Source organism: Astatotilapia calliptera, chromosome 12 (assembly GCF_900246225.1).
Source record: "Astatotilapia calliptera chromosome 12, fAstCal1.2, whole genome shotgun sequence".
Taxonomy (NCBI): Eukaryota; Metazoa; Chordata; class Actinopteri; order Cichliformes; family Cichlidae; genus Astatotilapia; species Astatotilapia calliptera.
This window is the reverse complement of record NC_039313.1, coordinates 11,930,644-11,952,246: the sequence shown is the minus strand read 5'-3', so window position 1 is coordinate 11,952,246 and position 21,603 is coordinate 11,930,644. Positions and strand designations below refer to the sequence as shown.

The 21,603-nt window shown below is 39.3% G+C and overlaps 2 protein-coding genes across 5 annotated transcripts in view; one reads left to right on the top strand and one right to left on the bottom strand.

Moving 5' to 3' along the window:
- Window positions 1-1,332: 1,332 nt before the first annotated feature.
- prr16 (proline rich 16) lies at window positions 1,333-18,050 on the bottom strand. Of its 3 annotated transcripts, XM_026188138.1 has the most exons (4): window positions 17,074-18,050; window positions 9,896-10,976; window positions 7,932-8,014; window positions 1,333-2,715 (listed from the first exon to the last, which is right to left on the bottom strand). In XM_026188138.1, the coding sequence occupies exons 1-2, from the start codon at window positions 17,206-17,208 to the stop codon at window positions 10,110-10,112; spliced, it is 1,002 nt and encodes a 333-aa protein (XP_026043923.1). In that variant the 5' UTR covers window positions 17,209-18,050; the 3' UTR covers window positions 1,333-2,715; window positions 7,932-8,014; window positions 9,896-10,109. The 3 variants fall into 3 exon arrangements, with proteins under 3 accessions (XP_026043923.1, XP_026043922.1, XP_026043924.1); XM_026188137.1 differs by lacking the exon at window positions 7,932-8,014; XM_026188139.1 differs by lacking the exons at window positions 1,333-2,715; window positions 7,932-8,014 and adding an exon at window positions 8,432-8,801.
- Window positions 18,051-19,062: 1,012 nt separating this feature from the next.
- hsd17b4 (hydroxysteroid (17-beta) dehydrogenase 4) overlaps window positions 19,063-21,603 on the top strand; it is a 32,712-nt gene continuing 30,171 nt past the window's right edge. Inside the window, exons 1-2 of one of the 2 annotated variants that reach the window (XM_026186962.1) lie at window positions 19,063-19,225; window positions 19,708-19,761. In XM_026186962.1, the coding sequence (XP_026042747.1) occupies window positions 19,174-19,225; window positions 19,708-19,761 (106 nt within the window). In that variant the 5' untranslated portion in view covers window positions 19,063-19,173. Of the gene's footprint in view, window positions 19,226-19,410; window positions 19,638-19,707; window positions 19,762-21,603 lie in introns of those variants that run through there. The other variant, XM_026186963.1, reaches the window with a different exon arrangement.

The following is a 21,603-nucleotide window of genomic DNA, read 5'->3' as shown; positions in this document are numbered from 1 at the left end:
AGCGATTCATTGCTGAGTCAGTTTAGTCCTTAATTCAGTATCTGAACAAAGAGGTGAGGTTTACAAGTGTGTGTGATGCCTCTAATCTAAATGTATCAAGGGGGGTGTGCTAATAAAAAAAAGTTGCTCACCAGCAATCATGTTTACATGAAATACCTGTGAATGCCTCTCATTTAACCTCCCAGAAAAGCTATTTTTGTGTGCAATATCTTCAGCATACTAAATGAAGTCATGCAACATTTTCTGTTCATACTGTGGATATTTTCTGACTTACAGACCTGAAATGAGTACATGGAGCGGGTGGAAATTTAGTCGCCTTTTAATTCGCCTTATTTTTTTACAGCGTTTTTTTAGACCTCAATGCACTTCTTAAGTACATGAAGTACATGAAATTATCAGAGTGCAAAAACACATTTAACCTTAACCAAATGAATTTTACATCCACCCACTAGAAGAAGTCACAGATGAGCATGGTACCAAACTGGTACCAAGCAGACCTTTCATGCTGTTGGTTTTTACCAGTTACACACATGGTGATATCATTAAACTAGAGCCTGACTGATGTAGGACTTTTAAGATACCCGTATTTTCTGATTTAAAAAGTCTGCTATATCGGCCAATATTTTTTTTCTTTCAGACACACATATTTGTTTGTAGTTATTTATTCACTCCTTTATGCCGACTCTGTTCAGAAAGGCTGGTTGTGTTTCTGGCATTCCAAATAAGTTGCAAAGTGCCCTCTTTAGCTTCTCTACGCAATATCAACACTCATACCATATTTGATGGGTGTTTCTGTTACTCTATTTCACAGATGTTATATTAGTACAATTTTTCTGCTGAAACGGTGATTATATTCCATAATATTGATGCTTACAGTTGGTTTTAGAAAAAAATATGGTGAATTGGCTGTAGATGGGGACACTTACAGTGGGTATAGAACTGATTTAATTTCAGCTTTTAACTGAGTTTAGTGCCTTCTCAGTGCTGAAAAGGTCATTTGGTTATCTCCTGTGGTGAAATTGCAAGGAATGAAAAGTGAGTTTTAACCCTTATCTACTCTGATGGCCAGTAACTAATTTTCATTGTACTAAACCTTGCATGATTTCATTTAATATGTAAGTTATTGCATTTTTTGCTTAGCTGATTTTTTTGGATGTCAGGTGGGAACTTTGATGAGTTTTGACTGATTTTCTATGTATATCCTGTATATATTTGATCTATTTGGAGTAATATTCATCTTGTTACTCTGTTTCTTTATAACTCATTTGGTTTTTATAAGTGCTATATATATATATATATATATATATATATATATATATATATATATATAAAAGTACTTCATCATTTTTTAATTACCTATGACTCATTACCCAGAGCAACATGGAAATTTGTCAGATTTATATTGACGTCAGGATTGACCCGATGGATGAGGGAATGAGAGGGAATACTATTTAATTCTGTTCTGGAGGGCAGAAAATCCAGCATTCCAGGCCCACTACCAGACAGCTTCTCCACAGAAATGCATAGAAAAACACAGTGATGGCAGGACAAAGTGAAGAGTCAGTCATGCGTTCATTCAGTCCCATGCCTCCCTTCTGATAAAGCACAACTAGGTATTTGGTTTTCGTCACGTTTCATCTCTGCATTATATTTTCCTCCTCCCACTGCAGCCGACATTGTAAAGTTTCTCTAAGTTATAATAGTTAAGTTTGTCATTCATGTAAACACGATTCGGTATGTATAAATAACTCATCTTGCTCTGCCCTGAAAAACATATACCTCGAGGGAATGTCAGCTTTCATCAAAATACCTCTCAGTCATCCAACACAATATCAAAAATATCATCTTTTTAAATGTTAAAGTCTCTGTAGAAAAATGCCTGAAATATACATGTACATTTGTATACAAAAAAAATTTGATGCAAATTATTACTTCTTCAATAACCCTTTAAAGCTGTAACTATGCCACACTGTACTGAATCTCTGCATGTCATTGTGAAATAAACACAGCTTGTATGGCACCAGATGAGCGGATAGATTTTGATGTACAACGAACAGAATGTCTGGACAAGGACCAGTGACCGCATCATCAACCATTTCAAAACACGAGTCTTTCCAAAAACATGCTGTGGTTGTGCATATGGCACGTACTGACATAGCTATTATTTTCTCCTTATCTGCAGTCCAGCAGAGAGCGTTTCGCTCCCAGGCCGAACCGTTGGGCTTTCCAGACACAAACAATTACAATTCTTAAAAGGCAAATTCCATCGGTTGAGTGGAGCTATTGATTTCCATCTGAGCACGCACAAAGCAAAAACAAGTATAGACATCAATCAAATACTGGCTGACATTATTTCACCCCATCTTGTACTGGTTCATCTTTACTTTTGATGATAAGGTTTCATCGGTGTTTGAATCTTTAAATCAACCATTTATATGAATGAAAATATCACCTCCACATCAATAGATTCATCTTTTTGCACACACACAGTGACTACCCTTCCTGCTTTGCCAGTTAGACAGTAACACTGCTCCAGCACAGCTGGTTCCCAGAGATTGCTTAGTGCACAAACAGCACAAGCACTATGCAAGAGCTATGCAAATGGTGGTGGATGCTTGGCCTCAGCTCTGGCTCTTCCCTGCCTGATCAACCGGGGTCGATCGGTGTATGAAGCAAGCATCCCTTTGTCTCGTATCTCAAGTGTGTCAATGGGCCCTGCAGAGAGAGAGAGAGAGAAAAAAGAGGAAACATATTAGTGTGAATATCTGGCTGCACAGTGGAGAGCCACTTGACAGAGCAGTCACAGCACTAACAATCACTTTTCATTGACCAAAATGAAAATATGCCAAAGCACAAACGCCCAGTAACACATACACGAGCCATCAAAGTTATTAAGACTGAACAGTCTTGCATTTTTCTTCGTGGATTAAAAAGCCTTCCCTTTTGTGACAGACAATTTGCCCAGACTTGTGGGACTCCTTAAATAGCATTTTTTTCTGTGTTTCTCACTCAAGTCTGAAGAGGTTCAATGAGCAGAGGACCCCATCTGGGCCACTGTGGCTCTTACAGATCTGATCCTGTTGTTGAAATATTGTTTACCTTCCCCGAGTAAGGTGCAGCTGATGCCTCTAACTTTTAACAATCTCCAAAGGAGCGTGAAAGCCTCAGATTAAGTTTGCTTCACCACCAAAGCTTTCTAAGTTGCACCGAGCCATCTCACGGCCTTTGACTCCATGTTACACACATGGCTGCATACACCCATGAGTCTTTTTGCACTCTTTTTCACCTTTTAAAACTCATGCACACGTATCCCCTTTAAAATGAAAATAAATGCATATGAACACGCACATGCATTTTAATAACACACATGCCCACTCACGTTCCCAAATCATCACTTTGCCTGAGTCACTGACAGAGAAGCACCAAGACGAGCCAGTATTCAGGCCTAATGTGCACCAGATTTACTTCTGAATGCTCTGGCGTTTGGCAATGTAGGTCATGTCTATTTGTATTCTAATGAACCCTGCACACAGCATCTCCATTACAGATGTAATGCCTCTGGCACAAAACACCAAAATGATTTGGTTTTCATTTTGTTTAATGCTTCCCCCATACCAATTTAATTTTTCAATGATTGCTATGAAATATAGTTGATTGAGGGAAACAAAAATCAAAGTAAATGATGCATGCAGAATGGGATGAGCAAACAGACAACTGTGTCTCTTGGCAGACTATCACCACAAACAATCAGACCGAGACACAACAGCTAATTAATATTCACTGGCAAAATGTGTCTCACTCTGACACATCTTTTGGGTTTTATCGCACATTGTGCACATGCCAGGTTGGAAAATGGAACGAAGACAATACAGTCAGTGGGAGCACTATAAGCACATGCATTGACTATTATAGCAAGAAACAAATCATAGTAACAGAGCAGAGGGGTGTACTACAAAGCATGATTAATGGGTTAGCAAGCTATGTTAAGCTTAAAGTCAGAGTTTTATGTGTTATAGAGGTGGTTATCACCTGATTAGATCACCATGGCAACTTTTCCTGAACATATAACCTGGTCTGGAGCAGGTTATGTTCTTAAATGTATTTATAATCAGCTGGGATCACCACATTTATGTTGATTTATTTAGTGTGCTTTAAGTACCATTCAGCTTCTCTGCTGAAGGAATGCAACCTGTTAACACTACCAATTGAAGGCCAGCTATAAAGTTACACCAGCACAAACTGTGCTTCGTATTGTCTGTGGTTTTACATTCATTCAATTGGTGATGCAGAAAATGTTTAACTCTGCTTGAATTGCAGCTTCTGGAACACAGAAAATCAATCAGGTGCATTTGTAGGCTATGTATCACCAAGAATACCAAAACAATCAATAAAATGAATTTCACTTTGATCTGGGCACAAAGTAAACTGATTTCCACGTCTCCTTTATTAGGCCGTGGGACAGGTTTGGATTTACAGTTTTACTAAGACTCTGTGTGAGTCTTGGATCCAAATCCTGGACGAGCCCCTGTTTAAGTTACAATAATGTGAAATGGAGACCTACACTTGTAATTGGTCATTCTTAAACTTGGATTGTTTGTTAATTTAAATGAACCCCCGTTCATGAGCTCATCCTCTCTTCTGCACTTGTTACTGTAACATATCCAAATTTACACATCAAGCCTTTACATGTAAGGATTTTTCAAACTCATTATGGAACGCGGATGTTTACCAATTCACCCGATAAATGGACTATTGACGTCAGCAGGACGTGGGATTGAAATGTAAAAGCTGTACATGGAGGCGGTGCTGGACGCATAACAATAGGGAGTAAAAGCCATCATCCCTAGAAGGTTTTTTGTCATTCAAAGTCAGGAAGTGCCTGACCTTTTTTTTATTAAACCTACAAACAGGAGTGTTTGCTGTACAAAGTGTCAGATATGCTTTAATAATAGCTACCTCACCCACATGTATATGGAGCTGCATGTGCACAAAGAGAGTGTTATGCATACAGATGCTGCTGAGTGGGAGTAAAGCATCATCCAAGGGGAAAGGAAGAAAGAAATGAAGAAATAGTGAGAGAGAGCATGAGACGGGCGGGGGGGGTGAGAGAAGAGAGAGAGAGAGAGAGAAAGATGGGTTATAGACAAGAGCTGTGAGCTGTAGGGAGTAGGTCAGTGCATTTGAGTCAGTCCTGACTCATGATGGAGGCGGTGAATATCCACCTCCTCCCTGCCCATTACAACTTCATCCTCAAGCCTGGAGCGCTGGAGCTCAGCTAGCCTTTGCAAAAACTGTGAAAAACTCCTACACCCATGGTCAGAGGAGTAGTGATTTTTGTGTTACAAGAACAATCTGATAATAGGTCATGCATGTATTAAACCAGTGACTGATGAAACACTTTTGCATCGGTCAGCCAGCCCAAATGGCAGAACAGTTTCTCCCACTTCATACTGGCATCCTTCTGTCACACATGTCTGGTAGATTAATACAGAGTAGGTTGAAAGGCAGAGCAAATCTCAACACACTGAAACATGTAAACCTAATGAAAGCTAGCTGTAGTCTGTGTGTCCACAAATTCTATAATTTAACGTCCCTTTTACAAAACAAAGTTCATGTGTACCTGCTTCTGTTTTAACTATGTTTAATGGTTGTGAAATTTTATTAAAATGAATAAATTGCCACTAGTGCCAAAACATTTTAAAGGTTAAGAACAGGTTGATATAATGATAATCTGTTTTGCAGTGTTGAAGTGAGAGGGCAAAACAAACAAATAATACAAAAAACCATCAACAACATTTTGGAGTCAGCAGATTTAGTTTAAGAGAGAAATATTTTTGAATAAACATTTAGAAACACTTCAGAAAAAATGGACAATGTGAGCCACTGTGATGTCTTGTATTGGTTAGTCCTGTTGTGAAACATTAAGCAGAGCACGTGTTCTAGTCTATCCTTACATGCCACACAAAAGGCAGCATGTAAATGTGCAAACATGCTTTTCAGACCAAGGGAAGAAATACTTTTTTTTTTACTGAAGCACCTAGTCATCCAAATCTATTCATAAGAATTCAGGCTGAATACGTTTTACGTAATGTTAACAACACTTAAAGTATTATCCTTCTTATGTTATCCTGAATTACACATTACCATTTTGTTTAAGACAGTTTGTTCCCACAGGCTAAAATGTTTGCAATGTCTAATATAACGTACTTAAGCTAATGTAATGTAATTGTAATAATGTAAGCAGGCTTCCTAATATTTCAGTCAACAAAATATACTTTTAGCTTTTTAGGTTTTGTACTGTTCTTTGTACTGTGCTTTAATATACAGAAATGCCATTTTTGTAATTTTTTTTAAATACATGATCATACATTCAAATACATGGGAATATCTTTGTGTTTTCATATCAACATGGGTATTGAGAGCCATGTCATTCTACTGTTTCTGGTATTGACCACCACCTTTCTGGTACCCTGGCAACTTTATGTTGATGTGGCAAAAGCTTATCAATGCCAAAGTAGGCATGCCCTAAAACATACCAGAACTGAGCACTTTTGTCTCTAACAAGGCCCATAATTTACAAAATGTATATCATGTTGTATTCAGTAAGACATCTGACTGGAAGGTGCAACAGCAAATTGCCACAAATGAGACAGAGTGGGAAAAGAAAAATAAAGCAGATGCCTCCAATGTTTTCAATGTTTTTCTTTTTGTGTTTAGTTATTTGATCACAGTTTTTGATCAGAAACGGGTAAATTTGGTATGCATTTTGGGTGGTATGATGTTTAGCGCTGTCGCTTCACCGCAAGAAGGTTTTGGGTTCAACCTCAATTGGGGCTGGCCCTTTCTGTGTGGAGTTTACATGTTCTCCCACAGGTTAAAGTAAGGGTTAGGTGACTCTTAATTGGTTGGATGTGATGTGAATCGAAGTCTTTCTCTGTTTATCTGTCTATGATGATGTCTGACTCTGTCTAGCCCTGGTGACTTGTCCAGAGCGTACCCTACCTCTCACTCTGTGACAGCTGGGTAAATTTCCAGCCCTAGATACTGAGGTGGATAAGAGATTTAAAAAAAAATATGGTAAAGGAACCTCAGCGATAGACTGGCAACCTGTCCAGGGTGTACCCCGCCTCTCGCCCTAAAGACAGCTGGGACATGCTCCAGCGCCCCCGTGACCCTGAAAAGGACACGCGGAAGCGAATGGATGGATATGGTAAAAGATTTTGAAGTTTATTACTAAACTGAGCTAGCCTAAGAGTTTTTAAGCACAGAATTTGCAACAAAACAACTTTAAACATCTTTAATCACATGATGACACTGTGCCAATTTCCTCAGCTACTAAAAAACTACTACGGTGGCAGAAGCCCATATGAGTAGGATCTACTGATGATGTACCTATTTGTATGAGTATTTCAATATGTACGTATGTGTGCATGCTGCTGCCAGACATAAAACCATGAATACAACATTAATACAGTGGATGTTCTGTGCCGTGAGCACTAATCGAGTGGAAAAACATACATCCACATTTGCTACATAACAGCAGGGCAATGCAGCTAAAAGAGCATCAGCTTTCACTGCATCACCATCTCTCTGTCTGTCTCTCTCTACGGCACACTCACTTTCTCTCTGTCCCACACTTTTACCCTATGTGCCCTCATCCCCACTCGTGCTTACTCTTTCTCATTTTTTACATGGCTAAATATCCACTGATCCCTAATCTATATGCCGATTTTAGATTGTAAGGCCAGCGAGGTCTTGCATTGGATTTAGTCATCAATGTGCGATTTTCATTCCCCTGGTTTTCTCAGCTTTAACCTTCAAGATTTCCACCCCCACCACCCCAACAGAACATATAAGTGATATACATATTAAATTCACTGTTTATATAACATGCCTCCCGAACATCACAACTGTCCTCCACACATCTTTACCTTGCTTCCTTATTTCTTACTTCTTATCTTCCTTATTTCTTTCCTCAGTTTCTCTGCTTGCCGGCTTGCTCTCTCCTCTCTCACTGTTTGTCATAAAAAATATGTTTAGCAGCGGTTCAGAGCTTTGTCAAGGCTAATGTTGGTACAAAGGCTTTCTGAGGCAGTGCTGTTATCTCCTCTAGTCTAATCTAGCTAATTAAGGGCATTGCTGGGAGGAAGGTGCTACTATTCTCATCTAACTCCTGGGTGTGCTGTCTCCCCAGTCTGGCAAACTGACTCGTGCTTTTACACACACCTTTGTAAATACAAAGACGTATATGCAGACACACACACACAGATTTGAAAACAATCTCAGATGTACTGAAATATCAGCCATATGCTCACACATTTCTCTCTCTCACACACACATGCAAAAATAACAGACTTTCTGAAACATGCTTCTTAATGGAAGCCAATAAAGTGGAGACTACCAACTGTTCATATAGACTGAGATGGTCCGATGTTACTGCTGATTTAAAAGGAAATAGTTCAGCATTGTTTCGCCTGATTCTCTCCACTCAAGAGCAGAACTGATAGGCTTACTGTCCATTTAGCTTCACATCACAGGGGGGTGGTGCTGATATCACAGCGGGTGGAGGGTAGATGTCAACAAAAATGAGACTTGCATTGCTAAAGACAGATTTTTATTAGAAAATAAAGTAAAAGATTTTTCAATTAGTATGCGCTGTGGAGACGTCTGTCGACACAAATCAAAATGCCAGCTGTATCAGCTAACACTTCCTTCTCTCTCTCTCCAACCTGCCGTGTCACTCTTTTCATTTTTTCTCCCTCCTTTTACTTCTACAGTCTCACACGTCAACAAAATGAATCCTGGAAGGTGATGAAGGAAGAGGTAGTACCAACTCACTTGTCTGTCTCACAACCCTAACTGTGAATCTAGGCAGGTATGTGTGAAGATATATTCTGTTTATGTGCCAGCATATTGGAAGATCTTTAAGTTTTTGTATAAAATCTAGGGGAAGTGGGTGCTATTGTTTCATCTAGAAAGATATTAATTCATTATATTATTGCTAATGGAGAAGATCCCAAGTAATAGACTCAGTACCAACAATCTCCTGGAAGAAACAAAACAAAAAGCAGTCTACCAGTATCAGTTGCCCAAGAACCAACAAACAGATGCAGTGGTGTGTCCAGAGGGGAAACATGGGGTGGCACTCGCCCCATGTTTGAAATATGAAATAGGCACTCCTGGATAAAGTGCCCTATATCTTTAGATAATAGCATTAGCAGGAACAGTACTGGGATATAACTTGTTATATTTAACAAGTTACTTTATAGTGTTTTAATGTACTTTATTTAAGTATTTCTTAAATTAAATATACAGACTTGGTATGGCATATGCACATGCAATTTTCTTTTAGTGCTTGCTATTTCTTTTTCACTATATTTTAAATTCAAATATACTATGTGCTTCACAACAACTGTTTTAAATTGTAAGAAACTGTAATTACCTTTTTTTTGCTTACTTTAAAATATACTGTCGTTTTAATATTTTTAAGCTATAAGTAATGAAATAATTTCCAGCTGCAACATTAAAAAGATACAAATTCATGAATCAACAGTTATGATCTAATAATATCATGTATATTATACATGCTAATATTGTGCCTTTTGAGGCTTGGTAAGTTGCAGTGGCAGTTTTCAAGCAATGGCATCTGTATGAGGGCACAGGAGTACCCATGAACATGAAAATTGTAAGTTTTCTACACCAATTTTAATTCCCTGTCTTGTTCTTGGTTCTTCCTGTGCTGTGCTCTTTAAAAATATCCTGGGAACACCTCTGTACTGTACATATGAAGATACTCTAAAAAACCACAAAAACACAGACAGACTCATGGGGATGTGCTGGAGCAAACAAACCTGCTTGATGAACAACTCGTATAGGCACACTCAGGAACACTCACCGCTTCGTCCTGATCTCTCCATGTACATCTCGATGCCCACGGCGATGCCTTCTTCTGTTCCACTCACTATATCCGCTCTTTTGTTTATTATTTCCAATCCTTTCTTCTCTCTGGATAATCCAAAGTTCAACTGGAGTAGAAAGCACTCATAAAGTAGAAAACACTATGAATGATTCGAAAATGTTTAAACTAGACACAACAAGGGGGGTTGGTGTCAAACTGTGGTGGTGGTTGATTTGCGAAGGATTGTTTTCTGGGGCTTGAGAGAAGGTGTGTGGGGAGGCACACAAGGTGGAGCAGTGTTTCCTGTTGGTGGGAAACTGTGGCTGACTGGTAGACCGCCATTTTCCAACATGAATTCATGGGAAAGAGAATGAGGAGGAGGAGGGGAAGAGGAGCAGCAGTGTACTGGGCTGAGCCTCAAGTCATTCAGCTCAGCCTGCAAGTGTAGTTCTGTGTCATCTACATCGTACTGGAGGTCGCAGTCCGGGCAGTAGCCATGAAACTGAACCTTCTCGCTGAAACGTACACGTTCCCTCTCACGTGGCTCCCTGCCAGGGGCCTTGGGGCATTTGTTCTTTTCATGCCGTAGAAGAGGCATGGGTCTGGGCAATGTAGGAACAAGACCCGACTCAGGGATTCCACTGTCATTAGAAATGAAGCATGGTGTAGAGGAAAATAAATCCCTGTTTGATTTCAATGGGAAAACCCCACCATTCCTTAATAGAGACCCATTAGCCTTGGATAGATTCCCTGATAACACTAAAGTTGGATGAGGCAGATTTTTAACGTTGTGGTCCTCGGCTCTCAGCGGGGTATGCCTTGGTGGTGGTAGAGGTGGGTGTGGCTTCTTGAGTACAGTCAGGACTCCAGGAGGGTTGATGGGGACTGGCATTAGGGAAGCAGGTGTTTTAAATATGCAGTCTTCGGGAAAGAGTTTCATCTTCTCCAGGCTGGATGCAGTGGTAGTGGTGGTGGTGGAGCTCGAGCTGGAGTTCAGTGTGTCTGTCTTTGAGCTGTCTGTTAGTCCGTCTTCCTCCAACTGCAGGTCACAAGTTAGGGTGTCAATCTCATGAACAACCTGTTGGTGATAATAGGAAGTGTAACTATGACAGCTGAAGGAAAAATAAATAAGTGTGTCACAAGAAGATGAAATTAGGCCACTTAGATTATGGTATAAACTGTAAAAGCTGCGTCCTTATTCACAAGGGATGTCCACAGCAGGTATCTCCACATGTTTCACTTGGCAGAATTTTTATGCTGGATGCCCTTCCTGATTCAAGCCCAGAGGGATTTGTGTCTCCTCCTGAGACTCACCCGAGGAGCTTATGATTTGTTAGGAGAATGTGTGTAAACCACTTCACCATGGAGCCACTGGTTATGGTATAAGTTGTAATGATGCAATATTTTGGTCAGTGATTATTAATTAGATTGACCTAATTTTGAAACATTGTTTCTAGAACCAAAGTTCCTCCTAACAGCCAAACTCTTGTTAACAAAAGGTTCTCTTTTTGTCATCCTGGGTGAACTGAGATGAACTAAACCAGCCAAAGCATATGGGAGAGTTTGTTTGGATTTTTTTAGTAAAGAGCAAAAGTTTAACGCTTTAACAGATAGCCTACTTTAAAATTATTTGTTTTACATCAATAATCTTATTTCCATAATTGCAGAAGCCATCATAATTTTCAATTGCGAAGCCCTACAGAAAATATTTACTATTACAGTCTCATCTAAAAAGTTACCAACTTGGAAAAAATGCATTAGGATATAGGGTAAGAAGATGAAGTAGAGGAAAAGACAAATTAAAATCTTTGTATGTTCTTAATTACATTTTAAAGAGGAAACACTTCCAAATTTATAAGACTGAAGATTGCTTAATACATCCCAATGACAACCACAGTGAGAGAAAATAACTATCAATAGGATTTTTGAGAGAAGCCATGAGCCTGCCAGATTCTGACCTAAGTGATAGATTACATCAATCTCATGCACCAGCAGAATTCAAGAGAAGTAGCAGCACCAAACATATCCTGTGATGCAAGACGGAAGAACCATCATTTGTAATATGCAACCAATTTTGAGAAAGAAGAAAAGAGAAAAGATGACAAAGACAAAGGAATGTAAAAAAAAAAAAGAACAGTGCAGAGGAGTGAAAAGATCACTAAACTGTTTGTCTCTTATTAATCAAAATACCATGAAAAAGACATAACCGAAGGCTTTGTTTCCTTGAAATGCAACATGTGACAGCAGACCATTAGGAGACATTTAACAAATCTGTAATGAAAAAGAAATTATGTAAAATGCCCTACTAACTTTATCAGAAAGGATATGAATACAGTAGATACAGTAGATATGAAACAGCAGATAGAAAAATACATCTATGTCTTCCCATCGGAAGTTTGCATCCACATCCTACATAATGAAAGTACTTAAGAACTGTTCAGGAAGATAACAAGCAATATGTACTGATAAAAATAAATAAAAACAATAAATAGAGGAAAACTTTAATCAGAGTATAGAATTGAGCCAGTTAAACTTCTCGTCATTTAAGTTGCAGAGAGGGTTAACAGATGCACTAAAGGTGCTACAGTGAGACCCAATACAAGAATGGTTTTATAGATGAAGGCTACTGACCCCTTTTTTCCTCCTCATCTTTTCTGGTTGTTTTTTCACTAGGTTTGCGTTTGGTTATGGTCAGTGTCACTACTGGTAGTGTGAGATACCTGGACCCTAGAAAGGCTGCACAGTCCAACACCTCCGAGCACAGTCTCCAGAGCATGGAGGAGAATTCAGGAGACAGGTAGTTACTCTAGGAGCGCTGGACAGTGTTGTAGAAGATCCTTACCCATCAGCAGGGCATTCCTTTGTGTAAAGAGGAACAGGATGGACATTGCCAGAGGCCTATAAAATGAGCTCCAGCAGACCACCGATGGGAATGTCTCTGACCAAACAATCAGAAATAGACTTAATGAGGGTGGCCGGAGAGCCCAACATCCTCTAGTGGGTCCTGTGCTCACTGCCTGGCACTGTGGAACCTGATTTGGCATTTGCCATAGAACCACAGAATTGGAACGTACACCACTGGCACCCTGTGCTGTTTACAGATGAGACCAGGTTCACCCTTAACACATGTGACACGTGATTTTGGAGACACATGTGATTGTTCAGCATGACCAGTTTGATGATGGGTCAATGATGGTCTAGGGAAGCATATCCATGGAGGGATGCACAGACCTCTACAAGGTGAGCAACAGCACCCTGACTGCCATTAGGAAATGGAATGAAATCCTTGGACCCATTGCTTTAAACTGGCAGACATGCTCACTTGACCTAAATCCAATACAGCCAAATTGAACGCCAGACTGTCCAGGAGCTCAGATCTCCTCACAGATCTAGGAGGAGATGGAAACCCATTACTCATCTCATTAGGAGCAGGTCCTGATGTTGTCAGGCATGCATACAAGCACGCAGGGCCCATACACCAATGAGTACCATTTTGAGTTGCTGCATTTTGGCAAAATGGACTAGTCAGCCGCATAATTTTTTCACTTTGATTTTATGGAATGTCTTTGAATTCAGCCCTCTGTAAGTTGATAATCTTAATTTTCATCAAACAATGTGATATCCTTTCATTCCCAATAAATCCAAAACCCAGTCCATATCAGCAGAGATATCCAGCATGTTTTTTTCCCCATTAAAATCTTATGTGTTTTTAAAATGTTCCTTTAATTTTTTAAAAATTAGACCTGCATATATTCAAGTGCACATGCAAAATGCTATAGCTGAATTTCCTCTAACACTGTCTTATTAGATTGTCACATCATGTTGTTATAAAAAATGTATCAAATGTTGATAATAATATTAACTAGATATCTATTAAAAACAAAGATGAATACTTCATCAATATTCACTGGGAAGTGTTTGACCATTCTTGGAATACACCACGTCGTACTGCTCTCAGCTGCTCTCATATAGCTAACAAATGATGGAAGTAGCCAGCTTAGTGAAGTCCCTTGCTATGTGTTTTCACTTTTGCCATCTTGGTGCTTTGATACTGGATGCGATGAACAAATGGTGGATCTGAAGGTTGGATGGACTACACATCTAAGAATGATTAATCTACATATATATGCATGTTTTTTCTTCTTTTGTTTGTTTCTGGAATTGATCAATAGAATTCAGTTTTAACCAGATTATTTAAAAATACTTATGAAACAAAAGCTAAAAGTCTTTTGCTAACACTTTGGTAGTGATTTTTCTTTAGCAATCATTTATTAATCAGTAGAACAATATGTGTTATATTATCGTATATTCTTTATTGACACAATATTAATATTTCAATTTTAAATATCAATGTTATTCTCAGTATGTGATTATATTTATCAGTGGTTCAGGTGGTAGAGCGGGTCGTCTACCAATTGGAGGTCAATGGACCCATCCCAGATACTCCTGTTCATGTGTCAAACCCCCACGTTACTCCAGATGCATCTTTCATATTTTGAGTTTAAGTGAATATTAGATAAGTGCTTACATATAGATAAAAGCACTGCCTGAATATGTGTGTTGTGTAATTGGATGAATTAAACTTGTTGTAGAAAGTGCTTTCAGTGCTCAAATTAAGTAGAAAGGCACTATGTAAGTACCAGCCCATTAACCATTTACCATCAAAACCAAGGCTATTATAGTTAACTAGAGCTTACTATGAAAAAAGTCCAGCTAACTGAACTGAACTAATGAAAAAAGAACAAAGATGTAGACTGTAGAGGAAACTTCCTTCAGTTCTGAACTTCTGCTTTGCCCCTGACAAATTTTAACTACAAAGGAAAATAAAATTAACCTTTTTAGTTATTCAAAATTAAACTGAACAATTTTGAATAACTGGCAATAAATTGAATAAGTAAACTCACTAAATAAAAACATTAAAAAGTTGAAATAAAAAAATAAAATAAAAGCTATATTAACCCTAATTGTGACACCTCTAAATTCCAGCTGTCGACCAAACAAGATACACCCACCTAAAACCAAGGGCTGACTAGACAACTAAAATATGATAGACCATGCACACTTTATCTTTAGAAATGTAAGTACTTGCACTTTCAGCACTTCCATGGACACAGATACTCTACTATTCATTTACACCTACAGTGCTCAGGCAATATCTGGATGCTGGAAAGGTTTATAATACATCATAAACATTGCCCAAGAAGTCTTTAACACAGCAGATAAAATTTAATAATCATAGTAAACTCTACTGGGAACTAATAACTGGTACTTAGTAATATAATGCCCACGTTATTGAGGCATTTTCAGAAGTCTTTCCAAAAACCTTCCCTTTAGAGTACATTTCCTTCCTGCTTCTCTTCCCTTGTTGGAGAGTGGTGCTTCCTTTGAAGCCCAGAACTGAAGTGGTGTTGGACAGTTTGCTAATGTTTAACTCGGCAGCTCTCATAGGGTCTAAAAAAAGTCTAACATAAGTTGAGCTGAGCATGCATAGGGTCACAGTATCCTAGCCATTAAAGCAACCAAGGAGAAAATTTCTCTAGAAAGTAAAATTACAACATTTGAGACAAAGATGTTGTTTATCTTTTGGATTAGGGGTTCTCATCTTAGAGTACCCAGTATGTTAGCCTGCTCTCAAGCACATTTGCTATCATGTGGTTTTAAATGCATGTGCAAACAGCAACTAAGAAGAGAGAGCAAGTGACTGAGAGGGAGCGATAAAAATAAAGATGAGAAGGCTAGGGCAGAGTGCTAAACTCTCCATGCAGTCTTTAAATGGATAATTTGTTGGGACACACACAAGAGGTAATACCAGTATCCCAGTGTGCAGCCCCTGTTGTAGGCCAGGCAGCTTCGGCGGCAGTGCCAAGCATCTGGGCAGGGTCCCTCCTTGGAGCCAGGCTCGGCTCCAGCCCCGTCTGTGAGTTATAACAGATAACTGCATTTCAAATGGATTACACCCCAAACACTGGCTTTGATAGTAACATCCCCTGGAGGTATGTGTTTAGTGTGTGCGGTGTCAGAATAACTGATCCTCTACACAATCTCCCAGAAGCAAAAGAAAAAAAGCAAGAAGGGAAGAAAAAGGAAGGGCACATCACATAAAAAGATCAGAATAGACAGATTACAATGGCTTCTTCTTCTCATTTATCTCTGGTGCCTGCTGTGACATATTGTAAACTGCTGAAAAACACAAAAGGAGTGTAATTTAGTCAAAGTTGCAGGAAAAAATGAGAGTGAGGGGAACAGAGCGGCAGAAGGAGACAGATGCTGTGTCGGCTACCCATCCATAATGTACCACAGGCTGTACGCAATAGAGTTGTATTAGAATGACAGCTTGTCATGTTAAGGTTAGAGGTTTGGCAGAGCGGACTGGATGCCTGGTGTGCAGTCGGCAGAGGAATGCAAGCATAAAAGCAGGTAAGACTGCAGGTTATTTCAAGTGAGGGGGTGAGACTGATTCAGAGAAACCACTTTAATGTGAATGAAGGGAAATATGTCACAGAGGCAGCTATATATTACTGGTTCTGTGACTGTGAATATAAACCTGAAATATCATCCTGATTTCTACAGAAACATCTGTAGTCTCTCCATCACTGAGATTTGAGACCTCAGTCAGACAGCTCTAAAAGAGTTTTGATCTTTTAGGACTAGAGAGGAGGAGGACAGCCACAAATACACATGCCGAGAGACAAAGAAAGATGAAGATAAGCAAGACACCACAAGGAGTCCAGGGAGGTGACAGGTGAAAAGAAGAAGACCACTTTCTCTCTATTATTTGACAGGAAATCATTTGGACCAACAAAACAGTCAGCATTAAGATGATGAAATTCAATGCAAAATCACCTTCCTGCTTGCACCAACTTGTCCATTAAATATTAATTGTGATCACATTTTTTTCACACTTTCATCAAAGCTTATGAGTCAGGGTGAAGAAGCTGTCCTGCCATTTCCCACCCTATGTCCTCCCAGTGCCAAATCTCTCTCATGTTGGTGATAATGATCACATACATTAATGGGAAAGGCAGGAGCACGGTGTGTAGTCTTTTCCAGGCCCCACTGGTGAGGTCGATGTCAGCCCTCCATCTCTTCTCAGTCAAGGATGCTCAGAAAAAGCACCCTCACAGCAAGCCTGTGGAAATAACACGACACATGGCAGAATACTTCTTCTAATTTACCTCTTTGAGCTCTTTAGCTACATCCTTAAGATCTCCCAGGATGGTTTCCAAATTCTCCACGATTGTCTTGATCTCCTTTTTCACTTTTACTTTGGAGACTACTCCTTCAGCTTCTGCATTTGGTGTCCCTGACATTCTTCAGTTTATGGCACAATCTATTTCATGAAGGATCTCAAGTCAAATCCTTTGCTCGCCACGCTGCCACTTTGCCAACGCATTTTCTCTCTCTTTTTTGCTATGTAGTCCCCCAGCTGCCGTCACTTTTTCTCTCCTAAATCACGGCCAGGACGGAGAGAAGTGGCGTCGGGCAGCATTCTATAGCTAACACTAGGCATGCGCAATAGAGCGTAACACACAAAAATAACGGTTATGTCAAAATATTGTATCATACTGCCTGGGAAACAGCGCCCGTCCACAGGTTTATGTCCAACGGCAACAAAAAATGACGTGCCACGGGCATCCTTCACGTCGACAGAGCGCTAAATTCAACATTTTGTTAGAAAATCAGCGACGCCAGCGCTTTAAAAATTGTTTAAGCAAAGAAGGGAAAGAAGAAGAAAAAGAAAAAGAAAGAGGCAGCTGTCCGAACCGTTACACAGTTGTTCGTTACTGTAACGGTCCATAATCCTCAGGCATCGACAAAATTATAATAAGCTCCTCCTGTTCTCCACATAATTAATAGATGGTAATGATATACCATGACAGGTAACGACAACCGAGAGGCACGGTCCTCGGAAAAACACCCCGCCAGTTTCATCCTGTCTACATCGCAGCCTCCTTGGAGAGTCTGAGCACAGGATGCTCGTGCGCGGTCTCTCTCGCTGTCCTCACGCGCTCTCTCTCTCTCGCTCCTCCTCACGCTCTCTCTCCCTCTCCCTCTCTCTCTCTGTTACATCAAGAGGATGCTGCTGATTCAGTCACTTTATTTGGTGTTCTCGTCATTTGCCCTGCAAATTTGTTAACATTTCTTCGTGATTCGGAACGGTTCTGTTTGTTGCGTTCAAATAACATCATTACATCCCCACCACAGGTGGGCTATCCCTACAGTCTAACTACTGCCAGTCCCGCAATATGCATAATTAATATGCAGGACTTCTTATTATCTGTATATAGAATAAATAGTATTGTAAGGGCTGTAAAATAAATGTATTAAATATGACTATTATGAATAAAATTAGGATATTTGCCAACTTTATTTTGTTGATTAGTTAGATATGGGAATGTAACGTTAGGAGATAAAAGCAGTGATTTAAAATCAAAAACAACCAAACAATCTGCATCTCTCCAACTGGCTTTGAACTGGCTTATATTGCAACCTGTGAAGCTTCAACTTATTTTAGGCTACAGTTTAATATTCTGATTCACAGAGGAGCAAAGGAGTTCTTAAAATTATTAATTTCTCCCTGATGAACTCTAAACCATCTGCCTGATGGTAGCAACTCATACAAAGAGTGCAGAATGTACTCAGATGGATCACACAGCATTCTCTGTGATTGTTTAAGTAGCCTACATACTTGTTCTGTTGTACTGGCTCAGACCGAGTATTGTTGAACTTAACCTGCTGAGTCCTATTTGTTAGAAATGCGTTAGAGAGATACCACTTCATAATTGAAGAAGTAACTCCTAACTGTTTGGAAACTAACAGAAACTAAAGGGGGGGTTAAAAACACTAAAAGGCAAATGAGCATATGCTTTCCTCAAGATGTTTTGGAACTTAGTGGATAATGGAAGAAAGAACGTAATCCGTGCTGAAAACAAGCTGTTTTGCAGTTTGTTTGTTTTTTTATCTTTTTCTGACTGATTATCTTTCTTGTTGTATAATTCAGATGCTACAGATTATGTGAATTGGACAATGTCATAAAACAGCCTGAAAAATTTTAATATCAAAATTTGAGGTCAAAGTACACAGATTACACGTGTAAAAAATGATAAAAACGTTGTAATAAAATCCTGGCTTCTGATTGGTCACTGCTCGTTACAGCCTCCCTATATCGCGGAAGTGGAACTTGTCAGAGTTCATCCTGCTGTCTCAGAAAGCCAGTGCTGCAGCTTTTGTAGCTTCTGTGACCCTCTCAAACCAGATAGTAAAATCTCAAAACAATGTCTCTGTCTTTCGAGGGAAGAGTCGTGCTTGTTACTGGGGCCGGAGGAGGTAAAAATCGCCGTTAGCTGAGCTGTCGACTATGTTGACGCTAAAATAGCCCCTGTATTGTTAGCACCAAATGCTAATCTGGTAGTTGTGGAGTTAGTTTCTTAGTGAACAGCCCAGTTATTAGGACGGAAATTGCATTAATTTTTTCTCGTCTTGCGCGTTTGTTAGCTGCACAGCTGCTCTAATCACGGCGTCTTGCTGACTGCTAACACTGGGCAATAACTGCAATATCAGTAAAGCAAGTCTTTGTTATTGTTATACAAAATTAGCTATTTTAATTCGAGCAGAAACCGACGTATGTCGGTCTTTTTATTTAATGGAAACGGAGATCAAAGTACGAATGTTGCAATGGCTTGTAGCTCCAGGGAAAGTGTGTGAAAGGGCATGCAGCAACGACACAGCAGTGCTGCAGGTGGTGATGGGTTTTTTCATTCTTTGGAAGTAAGCTTATACCTTTTACTCATGTGTCTTTCTTTGCACAGGTCTTGGCAGAGAATATGCACTGGCTTTTGCTGAGAGAGGTGCCTCAGTAATAGGTAAATAAAAGATATTCATTTTTTACTTATTTTACCTTGTGTTTCTATCGTAGTATTGTTAAGATGTCCTGGGACACGTGCAACAAAGCAGAATTTGGATTATCCAGGACAATGAAGCAAAGTCAAATCTTATTTATTTATATAGCACCTTTCAACATAAATATTACAAACAGCTACACAAGAAAAATTCCAAAACATTAAAATGAAAAAGTTACTTTAAAAAAAAGTAAAAGTAAATTAAAAACACTGAATTTTTGCTGCTCTTTCAAAGACATCACTGAGTCGACATATTCCAGGGTCAAAGGGAGAGCTACTGTTGGAGGATCGCTGTCTTCCTTTAGTTCTCAGCCTTATATCCTACATAGCCAGCTGACCCTATTCAAATGACCCCAGGGATCTCCTGGGGATGTACAGATGTAAAAGTTCACCGATGTGTGCTAGTGCTTGTCCATGCAGAGCTCCAAAAGTCAAAACCAGAATCTTAAAAATTGGACTCTGAAGTTAATGTGGAGCATGTGGCAGTTAATTAGCAATGCTGTGATATGTGAAATCTTGGAAGATTTAGTCAGGTTCTGAACAACCTGCAGATGTTCCAGGGAGGTTCGGGTAAGAAAAGTGAACACTTAATTACAATAATCCAGACGTGATGAAATCAATGCATGAATAACAATTTCCAATTCAGAGCGTAACACAATGGAACTCAGCATAAAGGCAACAGCGAAGCAGAGATGTAATATGAGCATCTAGAAAGAAAGCTGAGTCAAATGTTACACCAAGTTCCCTGATAGATTTATCAAATGTGGTATAGGGACATAGAGTTTCCAGATAGGCAATGTACCAAGTTAAACTGCCATGGTAACATAGCTGTAGGCTTAACCTGTGCTGGTAAACACCTAACCTGTAATTTAGTAAGTTTACATACTCCCTCCCTTTAGGGAGAGAATACTCTGTTTAGTTCATCTGTTTTTTAGCAGTCCAGCATCCACAATTTTCAAGTTATCATATTCAAATTTTGTGTGACAGTGGACACCAACAACCGCTCGAGCTGATTCCACTTTGGCGAAAATCGAGTGAAGGTCCCACCAAATGTGAAAATCAGTACAAACTTCATATTACCCACAATATTTTTTTTATTTTTTTTATGGGTTGTCCTCAAGCTTCAGAGCGTTTACTAGGCCTTGGGGGACATGAGTACCTTGGTTGGCTAAGCATTTGACCTTGACCTTTATTGTTACTCCCCAAGGTCAAAGTTGACCATTAAATTTTTTTTTTTTTTTTAAAGAAACCATATTGAGTAATATATCATATAAAAGGGCACGGAGAGAGCTGTACAACATACGTCTTATTTTTTCAATATGATGCCATAATAGGGTTATGTCAGAATCATAAAACATCAAAGTTGTAAATATAGAGCTTGCCCTTTGGGGGAAGTTGTGATCTCTCAGTGCTGTATTTTTATTTTTTTAATTTAAAAAAAAATATTAGTGAGTATCATATTGGTATACATATTCATATTTAGCTCCGCATGGATCCAGCTAGTTTCATATATCCTGTTCATAGTTTGAACATAAGGTTTATACCACTTTATGTTCATATGACTTGCTGCTGACTACACTAAAGCACCAGCTGATTTTTACCTGAAATGAGCAAAAACGTGCAGATTGCTGCATCTGTATGACATACTGGTGAAAATACCTGCTGGTTTAGTGGCGTTCCAGGCTGACGTTGAGTTGATTTGGGATTCACTGATTCAGTTTTAAGAGACTGCGACTGAATTCCATATTACTAAGTGAAACACATGACAGTTGGTTCCAAAAATGTGGGGCGCAACAGATCTTCTGT